This window comes from Rattus norvegicus, chromosome 7, assembly GCF_036323735.1.
Source record: "Rattus norvegicus strain BN/NHsdMcwi chromosome 7, GRCr8, whole genome shotgun sequence".
Lineage (NCBI taxonomy): Eukaryota > Metazoa > Chordata > Mammalia > Rodentia > Muridae > Rattus > Rattus norvegicus.
The window spans coordinates 14779045-14799936 of NC_086025.1; the positions used below are offsets into that span (position 1 = coordinate 14779045).

Below are 20892 nucleotides of genomic sequence, written 5' to 3' on the forward strand. Positions count from 1 at the left end.
AGTAGTTAAACATTCACATTTTATAAAGATTAATTGTAGATAAGACTTATTTTGTTTTGAATTATGTTTGCTGGGGGAGGTTGAATGTAAGTAGGAGGGTCAACAGAGGCCATAGGCATGAGATCTTCTACAGTTCAATTTATAAATGTTTGTGAGACACTGGCCGGAGCTGGGTGCTGAACTCGGATCCAACATAAAAGCATTATGTACCTCTCACATGACTCCACCATAAAGAAAATATTTAAAACTAATTTTGGAAAAAAAATGTAACATATAAAACAAATGAGGAATGGATTCACACTTGGATAAATTTCCTACAAACATCTCAGAAATGTCCAAAGTTTATGCGAAATGAAATACATCATCCTCCAAAATTAAGGAAATACAATGAGGGATGCAAATCAAAGTGGCAACGTGAGGTCATATTCTGTGTAGATCAGGTAACAGTCAAAACAAATTAACCAAAATAAAAGCAGGAGGTCTGATGGACCCACAGACACAAAACGGCTCCTTCAAACAGGAAACACAAATATATACACTCAAGCACACACACATAAAATAAGAATTCTTGAAAGGCAGATCCAGTGGCAGAGACATTTGTCAGAGCTCAACTTCCTAAGATCTCTGGAGAATGAAGACAAGAGGACGGTATGTTCCTCAAATTAACCTTTCCCGGAGAACAAATTGTTAAACAAGAAAGTCTGTAACAAATAAGGTGGAAGGTAAGACACAATAGCCCCACACACTGGCACCCACTAACATGCTGGACACACAAACACACAAGAAACATAAAACAAGAGAAACAGAACCATCAACATTTATTTACTACTGGGAAATCCGATAACAGCCAGTATTTAGGTACTTGGAAAACTTTAGTAAACAGACAAAAACTTCATTTTTGCCTTCACATGCCAAAGGCACGGGACAGCACATGGAAGGAACAATCTCAATGTTAAATGAATCATCCTCACTGGCTAACTCTCAGGTATATGTTACTTCATGTGCAGATGAGACACTGGGGCTGAGTGAAGCCCTACTTCTAAGGTCCACAGTTCATTCTGATTTGTGGAACTTCCTCAGGTGACGGTGGTATGTGGATGACTGGCGGAAGCTACTATTGCACAGAGAGCAGGAATAAGGCTTCTCTCCTGTGTGAATTCTCTCATGAGCCTGCAGGTTGGTCTTGTATCTGAAGGCCCTTCCACATGAACTGCATGTGAAAGGCTTCTCTGCCTTGTGTATGACCTCATGAACTTGAAGTTCTGACTCCTCATAAAAGCCTACCTGGCATTCCTTACAGAAAAATGGTCTCTCCTTTCTGTGTGTTTTCTGGTGGATGGAGAGGTTGCAGGGATATTTGAAGGTTCTGGAACATTCCTCACATTTATATGGTTTGGGGTCTCTCTGGAGTCTCTCCTGGTAACCCTCAAAGGTAGAATTTACCTCATAATTCTGGAAAAGAGGGACAGGCTTAGGGGTAGGCTGCTCTGCCCTGGAAAGAAACCCTGGTACCTTCATAGGGACTACTTCAGAAGAAGCTGCCCATAGGGACTCTTGCAGGGACCTGGAGGTACCGCACATTGCAATTCTTAAATCCTGTGGCACTCCATAAGAAACACCTTCCATATCAGGCTCAGAATACTGCTCTCTCTGGATAATGAAAATGGAATCTTCCTCATTTGTGAGATTAATAACACCACCATCCCCAGTGTCCTCAGACTGTTCTGTCAGTGAGAGAAAAACTGGTTGTGCCTCCATGAGGACATCTTCAGAAGAAGGTGTTCTCAGGGACCTTTCCTGGAACCTCGAAGTACCTTGACTTGTTCTTCTGACAACCTGTGGGATTTCATATAAAACATCCCCCTCTTCCGGCTCTTGATACTGCACTCTCTGGAGAGTGAGGAGGGAATCCCTCATGGCTCCTATACTATTAACACTGCCATTTCCAACACCAGCATTCCAGGGAGTTTGGCAGTTTTCTGTATTTTCATGTCCTGTGAAAATAAGACAGCCAGTGAAACTGTGCACAAGTAGTGATCCACACAACATCCCTCTTCTGTCCAGCCTTCTGACTCACTTGTTGCCATATCTGTGGAGATCGCCAAGAGTGCCCTTACATTCTCTTCTGTTGGGGTTGCTGCTGCTTTCTGTTGCTCCAAATGTGTGATGACTTCTTTTAAGGGCATGTTCTCAGAAAAGAGGGCTTCCTGCCCATGCATAGAAACATGGACCTGTAAACAAAACCAGATGACCACCGTAAGCCTCTACCTTAACATCTAGCCTCTGGTCAATGATGGACCAGCTTGACTCCATCTCAAGGTTAGAAACCTTATTACAAGGTCAAAATAGAATCATTCCTGGTTTTTTGTAAAACTTGAATTTGACCATGTCTTGACACATTTTCTGAAATTTAACATTTTCTGACGCCTATATACTCTGACCATGTCCTGACCTCCACTCTGGTAAGTTTTGAAATGTTCAGCCAAATTCCTATATAAACAAAAAAGTCTCCAAGTCTTGGATTCCCCCTAGTCTTGCAGTTTTTAAAGCTATATAACCCCACTGTCTGTGGGTCCACTCTTTTCTCAAAGCCAGATTTTGAAAAATAGCCCTGTCTGACATAAAATAGGGCTTGCTTAATTCAAGCAAAAAAAATGTGTGGAGCGGGAGTCCCAAACCCGCGGATCCCTGCCTGCAGCAGCTCTCTGCTCCCAAACCCCGTGGGAGAGAGCCCTCACCGCCTGGACAGGTGGGCACTCCTGAGACTGCAGAGCGGAAGAGACCACCAACACTGCCCACCCCTGCCCACATCCCTGGCCCAAGTGGAAACTGTATACGGCCTCTGGGTTCCCGTACAGGAGGGCCCAGGAGCAGGAAATCCGCTGCGTCTGAGACACCGCCGGAACCTGAAGGGACCGACCAGATAAACAGTTCTCTACACCCAAATCCCATGGGAGGGAGAGCTAAACCTTCAGAGAGGCAGACACGCCTGGGAAACCAGAAGAGTATACACTCGGCCCACATCTCTGACTCCAGAGGAAAACACCAAACACCATCTGGAACCGTGGTGCACAGAAACTCCCAGAAAGGGCGGCGCAGATCTTCCTGGTTGCTGCCGCCCTGGAGAGCTCATAAGCAACACCCCACGAGCAAACTTGAGCCTCGGGACCACAGGTAAGACAAACCTTCCTGCTCCAAGAGACCTGCCTGGTGAACTCAGGGCACACAGAGGCAAAATTCCTCTAGGACCGGGCACTTCCGGTGTTTAGCAGGAGTCCCAAACCCGCAGATCCCTGCCCGCAGCAGCTCTCTGCTCCCAAACCCCTTGGGAGAGAGCCCTCACCGCCTGGACAGGTGGGCACTCCTGAGACTGCAGAGCGGAAGAGACCACCAACACTGCCCACCCCTGCCCACATCCCTGGCCCAAGAGGAAACTGTATACGGCCTCTGGGTTCCCTTAGAGGAGGGCCCAGGAGCAGCAGGTCCACTGCCTCTGAGACACCGCCAGAATCTAAAGGGACCGACCAGATAAACAGTTCTCTGCACCCAAATCCCATGGGAGGGAGAGCTAAACCTCCACAGAGGCAGACACCCCTGGGAAACCAGAAGAGACTGCACTCTGCCCACATCTCTGACACCAGAGGAAAACACCATCTGGAACCCGGGTGCACGGAAGCTCCCGGAAAGGGCAGCGCAGATCTTCCTGGTATTTACCGCAGTGGAGAGCTTGTAAGCAACACCCGACAAGCAAACTTGAGCCTCAGGACCACAGGTAGGACAAACCTTCCTACTCCAAGCGACCTGCCTAGTGAACTCAGGACACAGGCCCACAGGAACAGCTGAAGATCTGTAGATAGGAAAAACTACATGCCCGAAAGCAGAACACTCTGTTCCGATAACTGGCTGAAGGAAAACAGGTCTACAGCACCCCTGACACACAGGCTTATAGGACAGTCTAGCCACTGTCAGAAATAGAAGAACAAAGTAACACTAGAGATAATCTGATGGCGAGAGGCAAGCGCAGGAATCCAAGCAACAGAAACCAAGACTACATGGCATCATCGGAGCCCAATTCTCCCACCAAAGCAAACACTGAATGTCCAAACACACCAGAAAAGCAAGATCTAGTTTCAAAATCATATTTGATCATGATGCTGGAGGACTTCAAGAAAGACGTGAAGAACTCCCTTAGAGAAACACAGGAAAACATAAATAAACAAGTAGAAGCCTACAGAGAGGAATCACAAAAATCCCTGAAAGAATTCCAGGAAAACACAATCAAACAGTTGAAGGAATTAAAAATGGAAATGGAAGCAATCAAGAAAGAACACATGGAAACAACCCTGGATATAGAAAACCAAAAGAAGAGACAAGGAGCCGTAGATACAAGCTTCACCAACAGAAGACAAGAGATAGAAGAGAGAATCTCTGGAGCAGAAGATTCCGTAGAAATCCTCGACTCAACTGTCAAAGATAATGTAAAGCAGAAAAAGCTACTGGTCCAAAACATACAGAAAATCCAGGACTCAATGAGGAGATCAAACCTAAGGATAATAGGTATAGAAGAGAGTGAAGACTCCCAGCTCAAAGGACCAGTAAATATCTTCAACAAAATCATAGAAGAAAACTTCCCTAACCTAAAAAAAGAGATACCCATAAGCATACAAGAAGTCTACAGAACTCCAAACAGATTGGACCAGAAAAGAAACTCCTCCCGACACATAATAGTCAAAACACCAAATGCACAAAGTAAAGAAAGAATATTAAAAGCAGTAAGGGAAAAAGGTCAAGTAACATATAAAGGCAGACCTATCAGAATCACACCAGACTTTTCGTCAGAAACTATGAAAGCCAGAAGATCCTGGACAGATGTCCTACAGACCCTAAGAGAACAGAAATGCCAGCCCAGGTTACTGTATCCTGCAAAACTCTCAATTAACATAGATGGAGAAACCAAGATATTCCATGACAAAACCAAATTTACACAATATCTTTCTACAAATCCAGCACTACAAAGGATAATAAATGGTAAAGCCCAACCAACATAAGGAGGCAAGCTACACCCTAGAAAAAGCAAGAAACTAATCGTCTTGGCAACAAAACTGAGAGAAGAAAAGTACACAAACATAACCTCATATCCAAATATGAATATAAGAGGAAGCAATAATCACTATTCCTTAATGTCTCTCAACATCAATGGACTCAAAACCCCAATAAAAAGACATAGATTAACAAACTGGATACGCAACGAGGACCCTGCATTCTGCTGCCTACAGGAAGCACACCTCAGAGACAAAGACAGACACTACCTCAGAGTGAAAGGCTAGAAAACAACTTTCCAAGCAAATGATCAGAAGAAGGAAGCTGGAGTAGCCATTCTAATATCAAATAAAATCAATTTTTAACTGAAAGGCATCAAAAAAGATAAGGAAGGACACTTCATATTCATCAAAGGAAAAATCCACCAAGATGAACTCTCAATCCTATCTATGCCCCAAATACAAGACCACCTACATACATAAAAGAAACCTTACTAAAGCTCAAAACACACATTGCACCTCACACAATAATAGTAGGAGATTTCAACACCCTACTCTCATCAGTGGACAGATCATGGAAACAGAAATTAAACAGAGACATAGACAGACTAAGAGAAGTCCTGAGCCAAATGGACTTAACAGATATTTATAGAACATTCTATCCTAAAGCAAAAGGATATACCTTCTTCTCAGCTCCTCATGGTACTTTCTCACAAATTGATCATATACTTGGTCAAAAAACGGGCCTCAACAGGTACAGAAAAATAGAAATAATCCCATGCGTGCTATCAGACCACCACGGCCTAAAACTGGTCTTCAATAACAATAAGGGAAGAACGCCCACATATACGTGGAAGTTGAATAATGCTCTACTCAACGATAACCTGGTCAAGAAAGAAAAAAATTAAGAACTTTTTAGAATTTAATGAAAATGAAGGTAAAACATACCCAAACTTATGGGACACAATGAGAGCTGTGCTAAGAGGAAAACTCATGGGTCAGGTGGGCACCCCTGAGGCTGCAGAGCGGAAGAGACCACCAACACTGCTCACCCCTGCCCACATCCCTGGCCCAAGAGGAAACTGTATAAGGCCTCTGGGCTCCCGTGGGGGAGGGCCCAGGAGCGGCAGGACCCCTGCCTGAGACACCACCAGAACCTGAAGGAAACAGACCGGATAAACAGTTCTCTGCACCCAAATCCCGTGGGAGGGAGAGCTGAACCTTCAGAGAGGCAGACAAGCCTGGGAAACCAGAAGAGACTGCTCTCTGCACACACATCTCCGACGCCAGAGGAAAAAGCCAAAGACCATCTGGAACCCTGGTGCACTGAAGCTCCCGGAAGGGGCGGCACAGGTCTTCCTGGTTGCTGCCGCTGCAGAGAGCCCGTGGGCAGCACCCCACGAGCGAACTTGAGCCCCGGGACCACAGGTAAGACCAACTTTTCTGCTGCAAGAAAGCTGCCTGGTGAGCTTGGGACACAGGGAAGCAGAATTCCTCTAGGACCGGGCACGTTCTGTGTTTACCGGAAGTCCCACACCCGCGGATCCCGGCCCGCAGCAGCTCTCTGCCCCCAGACCCTGTGAGAGAGAGACCCAACCGCCTGCTCAGGTGGGCACTCCTGAGGCTGCAGAGCGGAAGAGACCACCAACACTGCTCACCCCTGCCCACATCCCTGGCCCAAGAGGAAACTGTATAAGGCCTCTGGGCTCCCGTGGGGGAGGGCCCAGGAGCGGCAGGACCCCTGCCTGAGACACCACCAGAATCTGAAGGAAACAGACCGGATAAACAGTTTTCTGCACCCAAATCCCGTGGGAGGGAGAGCTAAACCTTCAGAGAGGCAGACAAGCCTGGGAAACCAGAAGAGACTGCTCTCTGCACACACATCTCGGACCCCAGAGGAAAAAGCCAAAGACCATCTGGAACCCTGGTGCACTGAAGCTCCCGGAAGGGGCGGCACAGGTCTTCCTGGTTGCTGCCGCTGCAGAGAGCCCGTGGGCAGCACCCCACGAGCGAACTTGAGCCCCGGGACCACAAGTAAGACCAACTTTTCTGCTGCAAGAAAGCTGCCTGGTGAACTCAAGACACAGGCCCACAGGAACAGCTGAAGACCTGTAGAGAGGAAAAACTACACACCCGAAAGCAGAACACTCTGTCCCCATAACTGACTGAAAGAGAGGAAAACAGGTCTACAGCACTCCTGACACACAGGCTTATAGGACAGTCTAGCCACTGTCAGAAATAGCAGAACAAAGTAACACTAGAGATAATCTGATGGCGAGAGGCAAGCGCAGGAACCCAAGCAACAGAAACCAAGACTACATGCCATCATCGGAGCCCAATTCTCCCACCAAAACAAACATGGAATATCCAAACACACCAGAAAAGCAAGATCTAGTTTCAAAATCATATTTGATCATGATGCTGGAGGACTTCAAGAAAGACATGAACACACTTAGGGAAGCACAGGAAAACATTAATAAACAAGTAAAAGCCTACAGAGAGGAATCGCAAAAATCCCTGAAAGAATTCCAGGAAAACACAATCAAACAGTTGAAGGAATTAAAAATGGAAATAGAAGCAATCAAGAAAGAACACATGGAAACAACCCTGGATATAGAAAACCAAAAGAAGAGACAAGGAGCTGTAGATACAAGCTTCACCAACAGAATACAAGAGATGGAAGAGAGAATCTCAGGAGCAGAAGATTCCATAGAAATCATTGACTCAACTGTCAAAGATAATGTAAAGCGGAAAAAGCTACTGGTCCAAAACATACAGGAAATCCAGGACTCAATGAGGAGATCAAACCTAAGGATAATAGGTATAGAAGAGAGTGAAGACTCCCAGCTCAAAGGACCAGTAAATATCTTCAACAAAATCATAGAAGAAAACTTCCCTAACCTAAAAAAAGAGATACCCATAGACATACAAGAAGCCTACAGAACTCCAAATAGATTGGACCAGAAAAGAAACACCTCCTGTCACATAATTGTCAAAACATCAAACGCACAAAATAAAGAAAGAATATTAAAAGCAGTAAGGGAAAAAGGTCAAGTAACATATAAAGGCAGACCTATCAGAATCACACCAGACTTCTCGCCAGAAACTATGAAGGACAGAAGATCCTGGACTGATGTCATACAGACCCTAAGAGAACACAAATGCCAGCCCAGGTTACTATATCCAGCAAAACTCTCAATTAACATTGATGGAGAAACCAAGATATTCCATGACAAAACCAAATTTACACACTATCTTTCTACAAATCCAGCACTACAAAGGATAATAAATGGTAAAGCCCAACATAAGGAGGCAAGCTATACCCTAGAAGAAGCAAGAAACTAATCTTCTTGGCAACAAAACAAAGAGAATGAAAGCACACAAACATAACCTGACATCCAAATATGAATATAACGGGAAGCAATAATCACTATTCCTTAATATCTCTCAATATCAATGGCCTCAACTCCCCAATAAAAAGACATAGATTACCAAACTGGATACGCAATGAGGACCCTGCATTCTGCTGCCTACAGGAAACACACCTCAGAGACAAAGACAGACACTACCTCAGAGTGAAAGGCTGGAAAACAACTTTCCAAGCAAATGGTCAGAAGAAGCAAGCTGGAGTAGCCATTCTAATATCAAATAAAATCAATTTCCAACTAAAAGTCATCAAAAAAGATAAGGAAGGACACTTCATATTCATCAAAGGAAAAATCAACCAAGATGAACTCTCAATCCTAAATATCTATGCACCAAATACAAGGGCACCTACATACGTAAAAGAAACCTTACCAAAGCTCAAAACACACATTGCACCTCACACAATAATAGTGGGAGATTTCAAAACCCCACTCTCATCAATGGACAAATCATGGAAACAGAAATTAAACAGTGATGTCGACAGACTAAGAGAAGTCATGAGCCAAATGGACTTAACGGATATTTATAGAACATTCTATCCTAAAGCAAAAGGATATACCTTCTTCTCAGCTCCTCATGGTACTTTCTCCAAAATTGACCATATAATTGGTCAAAAAACGGGCCTCAACAGGTACAGAAAGATAGAAATAATCCCATGCGTGCTATCGGACCACCACGGCCTAAAACTGGTCTTCAATAACAATAAGGGAAGAATGCCCACATATACGTGGAAATTGAACAATGCTCTACTCAATGATAACCTGGTCAAGGAAGAAATAAAGAAAGAAATTAAAAACTTTTTAGAATTTAATGAAAATGAAGATACAACATACCCAAACTTATGGGACACAATGAAAGCTGTGCTAAGAGGAAAACTCATAGCGCTGAGTGACTGCAGAAAGAAACAGGAAAGATCATATGTCAGCAGCTTGACAGCACACATAAAAGCTCTAGAACAAAAAGAAGCAAATACACCCAGGAGGAGTAGAAGGCAGGAAATAATCAAACTCAGAGCTGAAATCAACCAAGTAGAAACAAAAAGGACCATAGAAAGAATCAACAGAACCAAAAGTTGGTTCTTTGAGAAAATCAACAAGATAGATAAACCCTTAGCCAGACTAACGAGAGGACACAGAGAGTGCGTCCAAATTAACAAAATCAGAAATGAAAAGGGAGACGTAACTACAGATTCAGAGGAAATTCAAAAAATCATCAGATCTTACTATAAAAACCTATATTCAACAAAACTTGAAAATCTTCAGGAAATGGACAATTTCCTAGACAGATACCAGGTATCGAAGTTAAATCAGGAACAGATAAACCAGTTAAACAACCCCATAACTCCTAAGGAAATAGAAGCAGTCATTAAAGGTCTCCCAACCAAAAAGAGCCCAGGTCCAGACGGGTTTAGTGCAGAATTCTATCAAACCTTCATAGAAGACCTCATACCAATATTATCCAAACTATTCCACAAAATTGAAACAGATGGAGCACTACCGAATTCCTTCTACGAAGCCACAATTACTCTTATACCTAAACCACACAAAAACACAACAAAGAAAGAGAACTTCAGACCAATTTCCCTTATGAATATCAACGCAAAAATACTCAATAAAATTCTGGCAAACCGAATTCAAGAGCACATCAAAACAATCATCCACCATGATCAAGTAGGCTTCATCCCAGGCATGCAGGGATGGTTTAATATATGGAAAACCATCAACGTGATCCATCATATAAACAAACTGAAAGAACAGAACCACATGATCATTTCATTAGATGCTGAGAAAGCATTTGACAAAATTCAACACCCCTCCATGATAAAAGTCCTGGAAAGAATAGGAATTCAAGGCCCATACCTAAACATAGTAAAGGCCATATACAGCAAACCAGTTGCTAGCATTAAACTAAATGGAGAGAAACTTGAAGCAATCCCACTAAAATCAGGGACTAGACAAGGCTGCCCACTCTCTCCCTACTTATTCAATATAGTTCTTGAAGTTCTAGCCACAGCAATCAGACAACAAAAGGAGATCAAGGGGATACAGATCGGAAAAGAAGAAGTCAAAATATCACTATTTGCAGATGACATGATAGTATATTTAAGTGATCCCAAAAGTTCCACCAGAGAACTACTAAAGCTGATAAACAACTTCAGCAAAGTGGCTGGGTATAAAATTAACTCAAATAAATCAGTTGCCTTCCTCTATACAAAAGAGAAACAAGCCGTGAAAGAAATTAGGGAAACGACACCCTTCATAATAGACCCAAATAATATAAAGTACCTCGGTGTGACTTTAACCAAGCAAGTAAAAGATCTGTACAATAAGAACTTCAAGACACTGAGGAAAGAAATTGAAAAAGACCTCAGAAGATGGAAAGATCTCCCATGCTCATGGATTGGCAGGATTAATATAGTAAAAATGGCCATTTTACCAAAAGCAATCTACAGATTCAATGCAATCCCCATCAAAATACCAATCCAATTCTTCAAAGAGTTAGACAGAACAATTTGCAAATTCATCTGGAATAACAAAAAACCCAGGATAGCTAAAACTATCCTCAACAATAAAAGGACTTCAGGGGGAATCACTATCCCTGAACTCAAGCAGTATTACAGAGCAATAGTGATAAAAACTGCATGGTATTGGTACAGAGACAGACAGATAGACCAATGGAATAGAATTGAAGACCCAGAAATGAACCCACACACCTATGGTCACGTGATTTTTGACAAAGGAGCCAAAACCATCCAATGGAAAAAAGATAGCATTTTCAGCAAATGGTGCTGGTTCAACTGGAGGGCAACATGTAGAAGAATGCAGATCGATCCATCCTTATCACCCTGTACAAAGCTTAAGTCCCAGTGGATTAAGGACCTCCACATCAAACCAGACACACTCAAACTAATAGAAGAAAAACTAGGGAAGCATCTGGAACACATGGGCACTGGAAAAAATTTCCTGAACAAAACACCAATGGCTTATGCTCTAAGATCAAGAATCGACAAATGGGATCTCATAAAACTGCAAAGCTTCTGTAAGGCAAAGAACACGGTGGTTAGGACAAAACGGCAACCAACAGATTGGGAAAAGATCTTTACCAATCCTACAACAGATAGAGGCCTTATATCCAAAATATACAAAGAACTCAAGAAGTTAGACCGCAGGGAAACAAATAACCCTATTAAAAAATGGGGTTCAGAGCTAAACAAAGAATTCACAGCTGAGGAATGCCGAATGGCTGAGAAACACCTAAAGAAATGTTCAACATCTTTAGTCATAAGGGAAATGCAAATCAAAACAACCCTGAGATTTCACCTCACACCAGTGAGAATGGCTAAGATCAAAGACTCAGGTGACAGCAGATGCTGGCGAGGATGTGGAGAAAGAGGAACACTCCTCCATTGTTGGTGGGATTGCAGACTGGTAAAACCATTCTGGAAATCAGTCTGGAGGTTCCTCAGAAAATTGGACATTGAACTGCCTGAGGATCCAGCTATACCTCTCTTGGGCATATACCCAAAAGATGCCTCAACATATAAAAGAGACACGTGCTCCACTATGTTCATCGCAGCCTTATTTATAATAGCCAGAAAATGGAAAGAACCCAGATGCCCTTCAACAGAGGAATGGATACAGAAAATGTGGTACATCTACACAATGGAATATTACTCAGCTATCAAAAACAACGAGTTTATGAAATTCGTAGGCAAATGGTTGGAACTGGAAAATATCATCCTGAGTGAGCTAACCCAATCACAGGAAGACATACATGGTATGCACTCATTGATAAGTGGCTATTAGCCCAAATGCTTGAATTTCCCTTGATCCCTAGAACAAACGAAACTCAAGACGGATGATCAAAATGTGAATGCTTCACTCCTTCTTTAAATGAGGAAAAAGAATACCCTTGGCAGGGAAGGGAGAGGCAAAGATTAAAACAGAGACTGAAGGAACACCCATTCAGAGCCTGCCCCACATGTGGCCCATACATATACAGCCACCCAATTAGACAAGATGGATGAAGCAAAGAAGTGCAGACCGACAGGAGCCGGATGTAGATCGCTCCTGAGAGACACAGCCAGAATACAGCAAATACAGAGGCGAATGCCAGCAGCAAACCACTGAACTGAGAATAAGTCCCCCGTTGAAGGAATCAGAGAAAGAACTGGAAGAGCTTGAAGGGGCTCGAGACCCCAAAAGTACAACAATGTCAAGCAACCAGAGCTTCCAGGGACTAAGCCACTACCTAAATACTATGGACTGACCCTGTACTCTGACCCCATAGGTAGCAATGAATATCCTAGTAAGAGCACCAGTGGAAGGGGAAGCCCTGGGTCCTGCTAAGTCTGAACCCCCAGTGAACTAGACTATGGGGGGAGGGCGGCAATGGGGGGAGGGTTGGGAGGGGAACACCCATAAGGAAGGGGAGGGGGGAGGGGGATGTTTGCCCGGAAACCGGGAAAGGGAATAACACTTGAAATGTATATAAAAAATACTCAAGTTAATAAAAAAAAAAAGAGGAAAACTCATAGCGCTGAGTGCCTACAGAAAGAAACAGGAAAGAGCATATGTCAGCAGCTTGACAGCACACCTAAAAGCTCTAGAACAAAAAGAAGCAAATACACCCAGGAGGAGTAGAAGGCAGGAAATAATCAAACTCAGAGCTGAAATCAACCAATTAGAAACAAAAAGGACCATAGAAAGAATCAACAGAACCAAAAGTTGGTTCTTTGAGAAAATCAAGATAGATAAACCCTTAGCCAGACTAACGAGAGGACACAGAGAGTGTGTCCAAATTAACAAAATCAGAAATGAAAAGGGAGACATAACTACAGATTCAGAGGAAACTCAAAAAATCATCAGATCTTACTATAAAAGCCTATATTCAGTAAAACTTGAAAATCTGCAGGAAATGGACAATTTCCTAGACAGATACCAGGTACCAAAGTTAAATCAGGAACAGATAAACCAGTTAAACAACCCCATAACTCCTAAGGAAATAGAAGCAGTCATTAAAGGTCTCCCAACCAAAAAGAGTCCAGGTACACACGGGTTTAGTGCAGAATTCTATCAGACCTTCATAGAAGACCTCATACCAATATTATCCAAACTATTCCACAAAATTGAAACAGATGGAGCACTATCGAATTCCTTCTATGAAGCCACAATTACTCTTATATAAACCACACAAAGACCCAACAAAGAAAGAGAACTTCAGACCAATTTCCTCTATGAATATCGATGCAAAAATACCCAATAAAATTCTGGCAAACCGAATCCAAGAGCACATCAAAACAATCATCCACCATGATCAAGTAGGCTTCATCCCAGGCATGCAGGGACGGTTTAATATACGGAAAACCATCAACGTGATCCAGTATATAAACAAACTGAAAGAACAAAACCACATGATCATTTCATTAGACGCTGAGAAAGCATTTGACAAAATTCAACACCCCTTCATGATAAAAGTCCTGGAGGAATTCAAGGCCCATACATAAACATAGTAAAAGCCATATACAGCAAACCAGTTGCTAACATTAAACTAAATGGAGAGAAACTTGAAGCAATCCCACTAAAATCAGGGACTAGACAAGGTTGCCCACTCTCTCCCTACTTATTCAATATAGTTCTTGAAGTTCTAGCCAGAGCAATCAGACAACAAAAGGAGGTCAAGGGGATACAGATCGGAAAAGAAGAAGTCAAAATATCACTTTTTGCAGATGATATGATAGTATATTTAAGTGATCCCAAAAGTTCCACCAGAGAACTACTAAAGCTGATTGACAACTTCAGCAAAGTGGCTGGGTATAAAATTAACTCAAATAAATCAGTAGCCTTCCTCTACACAAAAGAGAAACAAGCCGAGAAAGAAATTAGGGAAATGACACCCTTCATAATAGACCCAAATAATATAAAGTACCTTGGTGTGACTTCAGCCAAGCAAGTAAAAGATGTGTACAATAAGAACTTCAAGACTCTGAAGAAAGAAATTGAAGAAGACCTCAGAAGATGGAAAGATCTCCCATGCTCATGGATTGGCAGGATTAATATAATAAAAATGGCCATTTTACCAAAAGCGATCTACAGATTCAATGCAATCCCCATCAAAATACCAATCCATTTCTTAAAAGAGTTAGACAGAACAATTTGCAAATTCATCTGGAATAACAAAAAACCCAGGATAGCTAAAACTATCCTCAACAATAAAAGGACTACAGAGGGAATCACTATCCCTGAACTCAAGCAGTATTACAGAGCAATAGTGATAAAAACTGCTTGGTATTGGTACAGAGACAGACAGATAGACCAATGGAACAGAACTGAAGACCCACTAATGAACCCACACACCTATGGGCACTTGATTTTTGACAAAGGAGCCAAAACCATCCAATGGAAAAAAGATAGCATTTTCAGCAAATGGTGCTGGTTCAACTGGAGGTCAACATGTAGAAGAATGCAGATCGATCCATCCTTATCACCCTGTACAAAGCTTAAGTCCAAGTGGATCAAGGACCTCCACATCAAACCAGATACACACAAACTAATAGAAGAAAAACTAGGGCAGCTTCTGGAACACATGGGCACTGGAAAAAATTTCCTGAACAAAACACCAATGGCTTATGCTCTAAGATCAAGAACGGACAAATGGGATCTCATAAAACTGCAAAGCTTCTGTAAGGCAAAGGACACTGTGGTTAGGACAAAATGGCAACCAACAGATTGGGAAAAGATCTTTACCAATCCTACAACAGATAGAGGCCTTATATCCAAAATATACAAAGAACTCAAGAAGTTTGACCACAGGGAGACAAATAACCCTATTAATAATGGGGTTCAGAGCTAAACAAAGAATTCACAGCTGAGGAATGCCGAATGGCTGAGAAACACCTAAAGAAATGTTCAACATCTTTAGTCATAAGGGAAATGCAAATCAAAACAACCCTGAGATTTCACCTCACACCAGTGAGAATGGCTAAGATCAAAAACTCAGGTGACAGCAGATGCTGGTGAGGATGTGGAGAAAGAGGAACACTCCTCCATTGTTGGTGGGATTGCAGACTGGTACAACCATTCTGGAAATCAGTCTGGAGGTTCCTCAGAAAATTGGACATTGAACTGCCTGAGGATCCAGCTATACCTCTCTTGGGCATATACCCAAAATATGCCCCAACATATAAAAAAGACACGTGGGGTTGGGGATTTAGCTCAGTGGTAGAGCGCTTGCCTAGGAAGCGCAAGGCCCTGGGTTCGATCCCCAGCTCCGAAAAAAAAAAAAAAAAAAAAGAACCAAAAAAAAGACACGTGCTCCACTATGTTCATCGCAGCCTTATTTATAATAGCCAGAAGCTGGAAAGAACCCAGATGCCCTTCAACAGAGGAATGGATACAGAAAATGTGGTACATCTACACAATGGAATATTACTCAGCTATCAAAAACAATGACTTTATGAAATTCATAGGCAAATGGTTGGAACTGGAAAATATCATCCTGAGTGAGCTAACCCAATCACAGAAAAACACATATGGTATGCACTCATTGATAAGTGGCTATTAGCCCAAATGCTTGAATTATCCTAGATGCCTAAAACACATGAAACTCAAGACGGATGATCAAAATGTGAATGCCTCACTCCTTCTTTAAAAGGGGAACAAGAATACCCTTGGCAGAGAATAGAGAGGCAAAGATTAAAACAGAGGCAGAAGGAACACCCATTCAGAGCCTTCCCCCTCATGTGGCCCATACATATACAGCCATCCAATTAGACAAGGTGGATGAAGCAAAGAAGTGCAGGCCGACAGGAGCCGGATGTAGATCGCTCCTGAGAGACACAGCCTGAATACAGCAAATACAGAGGCGAATGCCAACAGCAAACCACTGAACTGAGAATAGGACCCCCGTTGAAGGAATCAGAGAAAGAACTGGAAGAGCTTGAAGGGGCTCGAGACCCCTTATGAACAACAATGCCAAGCAACCAGAGCTTCCAGGGACTAAGCCACTACTTAAAGACTATACATGGACTGACCCCGGACTCTGACCTCATAGGTAGCAATGAATATCCTAGTAAGATCATCAGTGTAAGGGGAAGCCCTGGGTCCTGCTAAGACTGAACCCCCAGTGAACTAGATTGTTGGGGGGAGGGCGGCAATGGGGGGAGGATGGGGAGGGGAACACCCATAAAGAAGGGGAGGGGGAGGGATTAGGGGGATGTTGGCCCGTAAACCGGGAAAGGGAATAACACTGGAAATGTAAATAAGAAATACTCAAGTTAAAAAAATTTAAAAAAAATGTGTGATTGCTTTTATTCTCCTACATTCCGTGAACTTAACTATCGTGATTGTAATTTTCAGTCTTGAGTAACAGGATTTCGACATATACTCTGCAGTACACACCACTTTGGTGTCTTGGCCTCAGACAGACAATTATTACTTTCCGACTTGGAACCCCAGGGCCTTCCATTTTCATTCTCAAGTCTATCCTTACCTCCACCCTGGTAAGATACATTTTGAAAGGTTCAGTCTAATTCCTACATAAACATAAAGCACCCAAATCTCTGAAACCCTCTGGCCTTTCAGCATTTTAAGCCATATAAACCCTGTCTCTTCATTGCTATTTTCTCAAAGCCCACTTAATAGAGATGGCCCTGTATGAGAGAAAATGAAACCTGTTTAATTCAACCAACAATTCGGGTGATGGTCTTTACTCTCATTTATTCAGTGGGATTAACTATATGTGATTAGCATTTTCTGCCTGAATCCTCAGGATCTCTACATATTTTGTGCAGTGGATGCCCCTTTGATCTCTTAGTATCATACAGGCAAATGTTGCTTTCTATCTAGAAACCTCATGTTGCTCCATATTCATTCTAAAGTAGCTAAGACTTTCCCATCTCCCATCTCTAGCCATTAGTCTGTCAGTGGCCCCTCCCTATCTGTCACTTCACTTTTCTGAGTGGGCTCTATTTCTAATACCTATATTTTTTGTCCCTTCCATTAAATACAAGCCCTAGACAACTACCTTTGTTCAAAGATGTTCTTGCCAAGAAAGCTTTAATTTGAGGGAGCCATAGTTTATTTATTATTAAGTCTTTAACAAGACTCACACCTGTCTGAAACAAGCCTACACTTAACCACTGCTGGCACAAGAAGAAGCACACTGCTTCTGACCTTAGGAACAGGACTGGATATTGTGGCAGTAGTTTACTTGGAATTCAGTTTCAGTCATGAAATTTTGAATTTAAAATAAAGTTCAGGAGCGTTCAACAAAGAATAAAACAAACTGAAATGAGAACTCGTTTATAGAGTAAAAGAACTCTAACAAACAGTGTATGTGGGGGGGGGGGGGATTCCATACCTATAACTTCCATACCTAGAGAAAAAGAACTGAAATCAAAACTAAAATGCATATGCATAGCAATGACCTTTTACAATGTGAGTATGGGACTTTATTTAAATGTGTATATATTTTTTATCCCTTCCGTTGAATATTAGCCCTAGACAAGTATTCTTGACCACAGATATTCTTAACAAGAAAGCACTAATTTGGGACCCCTGCCTCCCCAAATTAAAATTGAAAAATGTTCCACCATATGCAAATCTAGACCCTGGAAGAAGATCCAATGTATTTACATTTACCTTTTTTCAAGGCTTGAAAATTTGCACTGAAGCACCAGTATTCATCAAGGCATTGCTTACAACTGTGTCCCTCTTGTGTATGGATGTGAAAGCAGCATTTCAACATCAGAATCCTATTTGCAACCTCAGTTTTCCGGACAGGGTATCTTACATTTATTAACCAATTTGGAAAACAAAGTAGTCACTTCAGTCCCCAAATTCTGCCCTTTATGTACAGGGATTGAGAGAGCAAATCTTTTGGGTTCAGACTCCATTTTAGAGAACCTGACCTAAGATTGTACTCAAGTTAACCAACAGGCCTGTACCTAGCACCAGTTTACAGGCTACCCCACAACAGGACGTGTTTCTACCAGTTTCCAGGTTACTCCCCAACAAAACCTGTGTCTAGCACTGGTTTCCATGTTATTCTCCTACAAATCTGCACATCCAGGTTACAAGCAGCCCCTGATACTTCACTTTCTAATAACCACCAATCAGGAGGAAAACAGAAGTTAAGTTTATGGTTTAGTTCCCAGCATCAGCCAATTATGTTAAAGACCACAGTGGCCCTTCAATCATATGTGTACCAGGATAGATGCCTCTTTCTTGCCTCTGTAAATGCTTGCCTAAAACTAAACTCAGTGTTGTATTTTCCTGCTGTATTAGGGTTGGTGGGTTGTCCAAGCTTGAGCTTGAATAAAGAGACCCTAATATAATTGCATTGGATTAGGCTCCTTGGTATTCTTTTGGGGTTCACAAACGTTTCATGGCACAACAGCATCAGAGACTAGTGCTAAAATCCGGATGTTTAGAGGTGAGCTGAGGTCCCAGCACAGTTCTCATGATTACAAAATGAGTATCTCCTTGACTAAGCCATCCTCCAGACAGAAGGTATTTCCTTTAAAACCCTTAGATTCTTGCCCAAATGTCGACCTCCCAGTCTCTCTGTCACTAGGTCTATATATCATATTTAATTAGAATCTCCAAACATTTGATTGGCTCCTTTCTGATTTATTCATGCTAATTTATAGTATTGTAAATTCAAGCATGCAATGGTTTTGGAGGGGGAAAAACAATCTCCCTAATAACAAAACTACAGCAATTTCTCAGTACTTTTTCCCCATTACAAATGATTGTCTTTTCTCCCCACATAGCAATCTCTTACCCCAGGTACTCACCATAGCAGGAGGCTTCAAGCACTCATCAGTCAGACCCTGCATGAATCTCCCCATGTTTCTGCCACAGGATTTCCACTTCTCTGTCAAGGCAAACTTGTCCTTGCAGTGTCCAGTGAGGTGAAACTGCTCCAAGACCAGTTGAGAAATCATCTGCTCCTTGCTCTGCTTTTCTGGCTGTAGCCAGGAGGTAAACATCTCCCATAGTGTTTGCAGCTCCTGCTTTGCCAAGGAGCCATTGTTATTTGGGGAAATGTTGAACTGAACACTTGGTAAGTGAGAGATGTTTTCTCCCCATTGCACAGCAGAAGCATGAGTTGGAATAAACTCTGCGTTGTCTAATTCAAGGTCATTTGATGATGACTTGGGCATAAAGGTTTCTCTGAACTGTGAAGCCATTGTGATGAGAATCCTCAGAAAATTTTAACTGTGGCAATTTGGTATTTGTCTTTTGAGTTGAGGCCCTATTTCAGCAATCGGTGTATGTGTAAAAGCTATAAAGTAAAAAGGAAAGAGACACGTAAGTAAAGACACAGCGGAAATTTCTGTCACAGTTAGTTTACTAGTTACCTGCTACTTGCATCACTGCATCAGAGAAAATATCAAAAGACACCTTTTCTGCTGAATGAACCACAGCTGGAATTCTAACTCAGTCTCAGCTCAGTATCTCTAATACAATGCTTAAAGCTTCCCTGTGAGGTGAACATATCCTAAGCAAGCATGGTATGTCACTGTGGTCAAAAAGGAGAGTACCACACTGGAAGGGAATATCAAGATTGGCATTTATCTCCCATGACTTCTGATCCTGTGCTCTCACATATGGTTCATTCCAAAACTGTTAAATTTTCATCATTTTCAGAGTTTCGGGTCCCAGATGCTTCAGTGAGGAAGGTCAAACACTTGGAAGTGTAATGAGACAAAGGCAAGAGGCTCTCCTGAATGTGTCTGAATCACAACAAAGACAGAGGCTGAACAGGGCTCATCTTGGTAAGCAGAGCTAGACTTGTATTTTATTTGTCAGAAATATATGATGGTTGGCAGACACGATGTAACTACTGTAGTCTGGGTGGAATTAAAATGTTTTGTGATTATTTGTTCTTTCCTTTTCTGCTTGTCTGTCTGTTCCAGAGTGTGTGTGTGTGTGTGTGTGTGTGTGTGTGTGTGTGTGTGTCTGTTTCCTTGTTTTTGCAAAAGGGTATCTTGTAGCCTAATCTTATCATAAATTCAGTAAGCAGTTGAAAATGCCTTTAAACTCCAATCTTAGTGCTTTTACCTCCCCAGTGCTGGGTTTCTTTCACAAGAATCATTTTCTTTTAGGTTTTGGTTCTGGTTTTTGTGAGAAAGTGTCCCTCTAATGTTGGCTGTCCTAGAACTCCCCATGTAGACCAGGGTGGTCTGGAACTCACAGAGATCTGCCTGCTTCTATCTCCTGTATGCTGGGATTACAGGGGTATGCCATTGCTACTGGCTTTTTCCAAACATTCTAATATTTAGGTTGAATTATGGGCCATGAAACTCAAGAGCTGAGAGATTAACCTGTAATACTTCAGACTGTAGCCTTATTTCAAAGAGTGCTGAACCTCTGTACAAAGTCAGAATTTTAAATACCATCAGCCCAAAGAGGAATAGCAA

General features: G+C 42.3%; 1 protein-coding gene across 1 annotated transcript; it reads right to left on the reverse strand.

Annotated features, from left to right (window-relative positions):
- Positions 1-801: 801 nt before the first annotated feature.
- On the reverse strand, positions 802-20004 carry Zfp494 (zinc finger protein 494). Its single transcript, XM_234948.6, has 3 exons — positions 19264-20004; positions 2078-2231; positions 802-1994 (listed from the first exon to the last, which is right to left on the reverse strand). Exons 1-3 carry the CDS (start codon positions 19657-19659, stop codon positions 1054-1056), a joined length of 1491 nt encoding a protein of 496 aa, XP_234948.1. The 5' UTR covers positions 19660-20004; the 3' UTR covers positions 802-1053.
- Between the last annotated feature and the right edge of the window lie 888 nt (positions 20005-20892).

What these genes read in the sequence shown, in the direction of transcription:
- Zfp494 (XM_234948.6), bottom strand. Translation starts at nt 19,659, where the DNA reads ATGGCTTCACAGTTCAGAGAAACCTTTATGCCCAAGTCATCATCAAAT. An exon ending in GCTTGAAGCCTCCTGCTATG is followed by an intron (nt 2,232 to 19,263) that starts GTGAGTACCTGG and finishes TTTTGTTTACAG; the next exon opens with GTCCATGTTTCTATGCATGG. An exon ending in CTCCACAGATATGGCAACAA is followed by an intron (nt 1,995 to 2,077) that starts GTGAGTCAGAAG and finishes TTATTTTCACAG; the next exon opens with GACATGAAAATACAGAAAAC.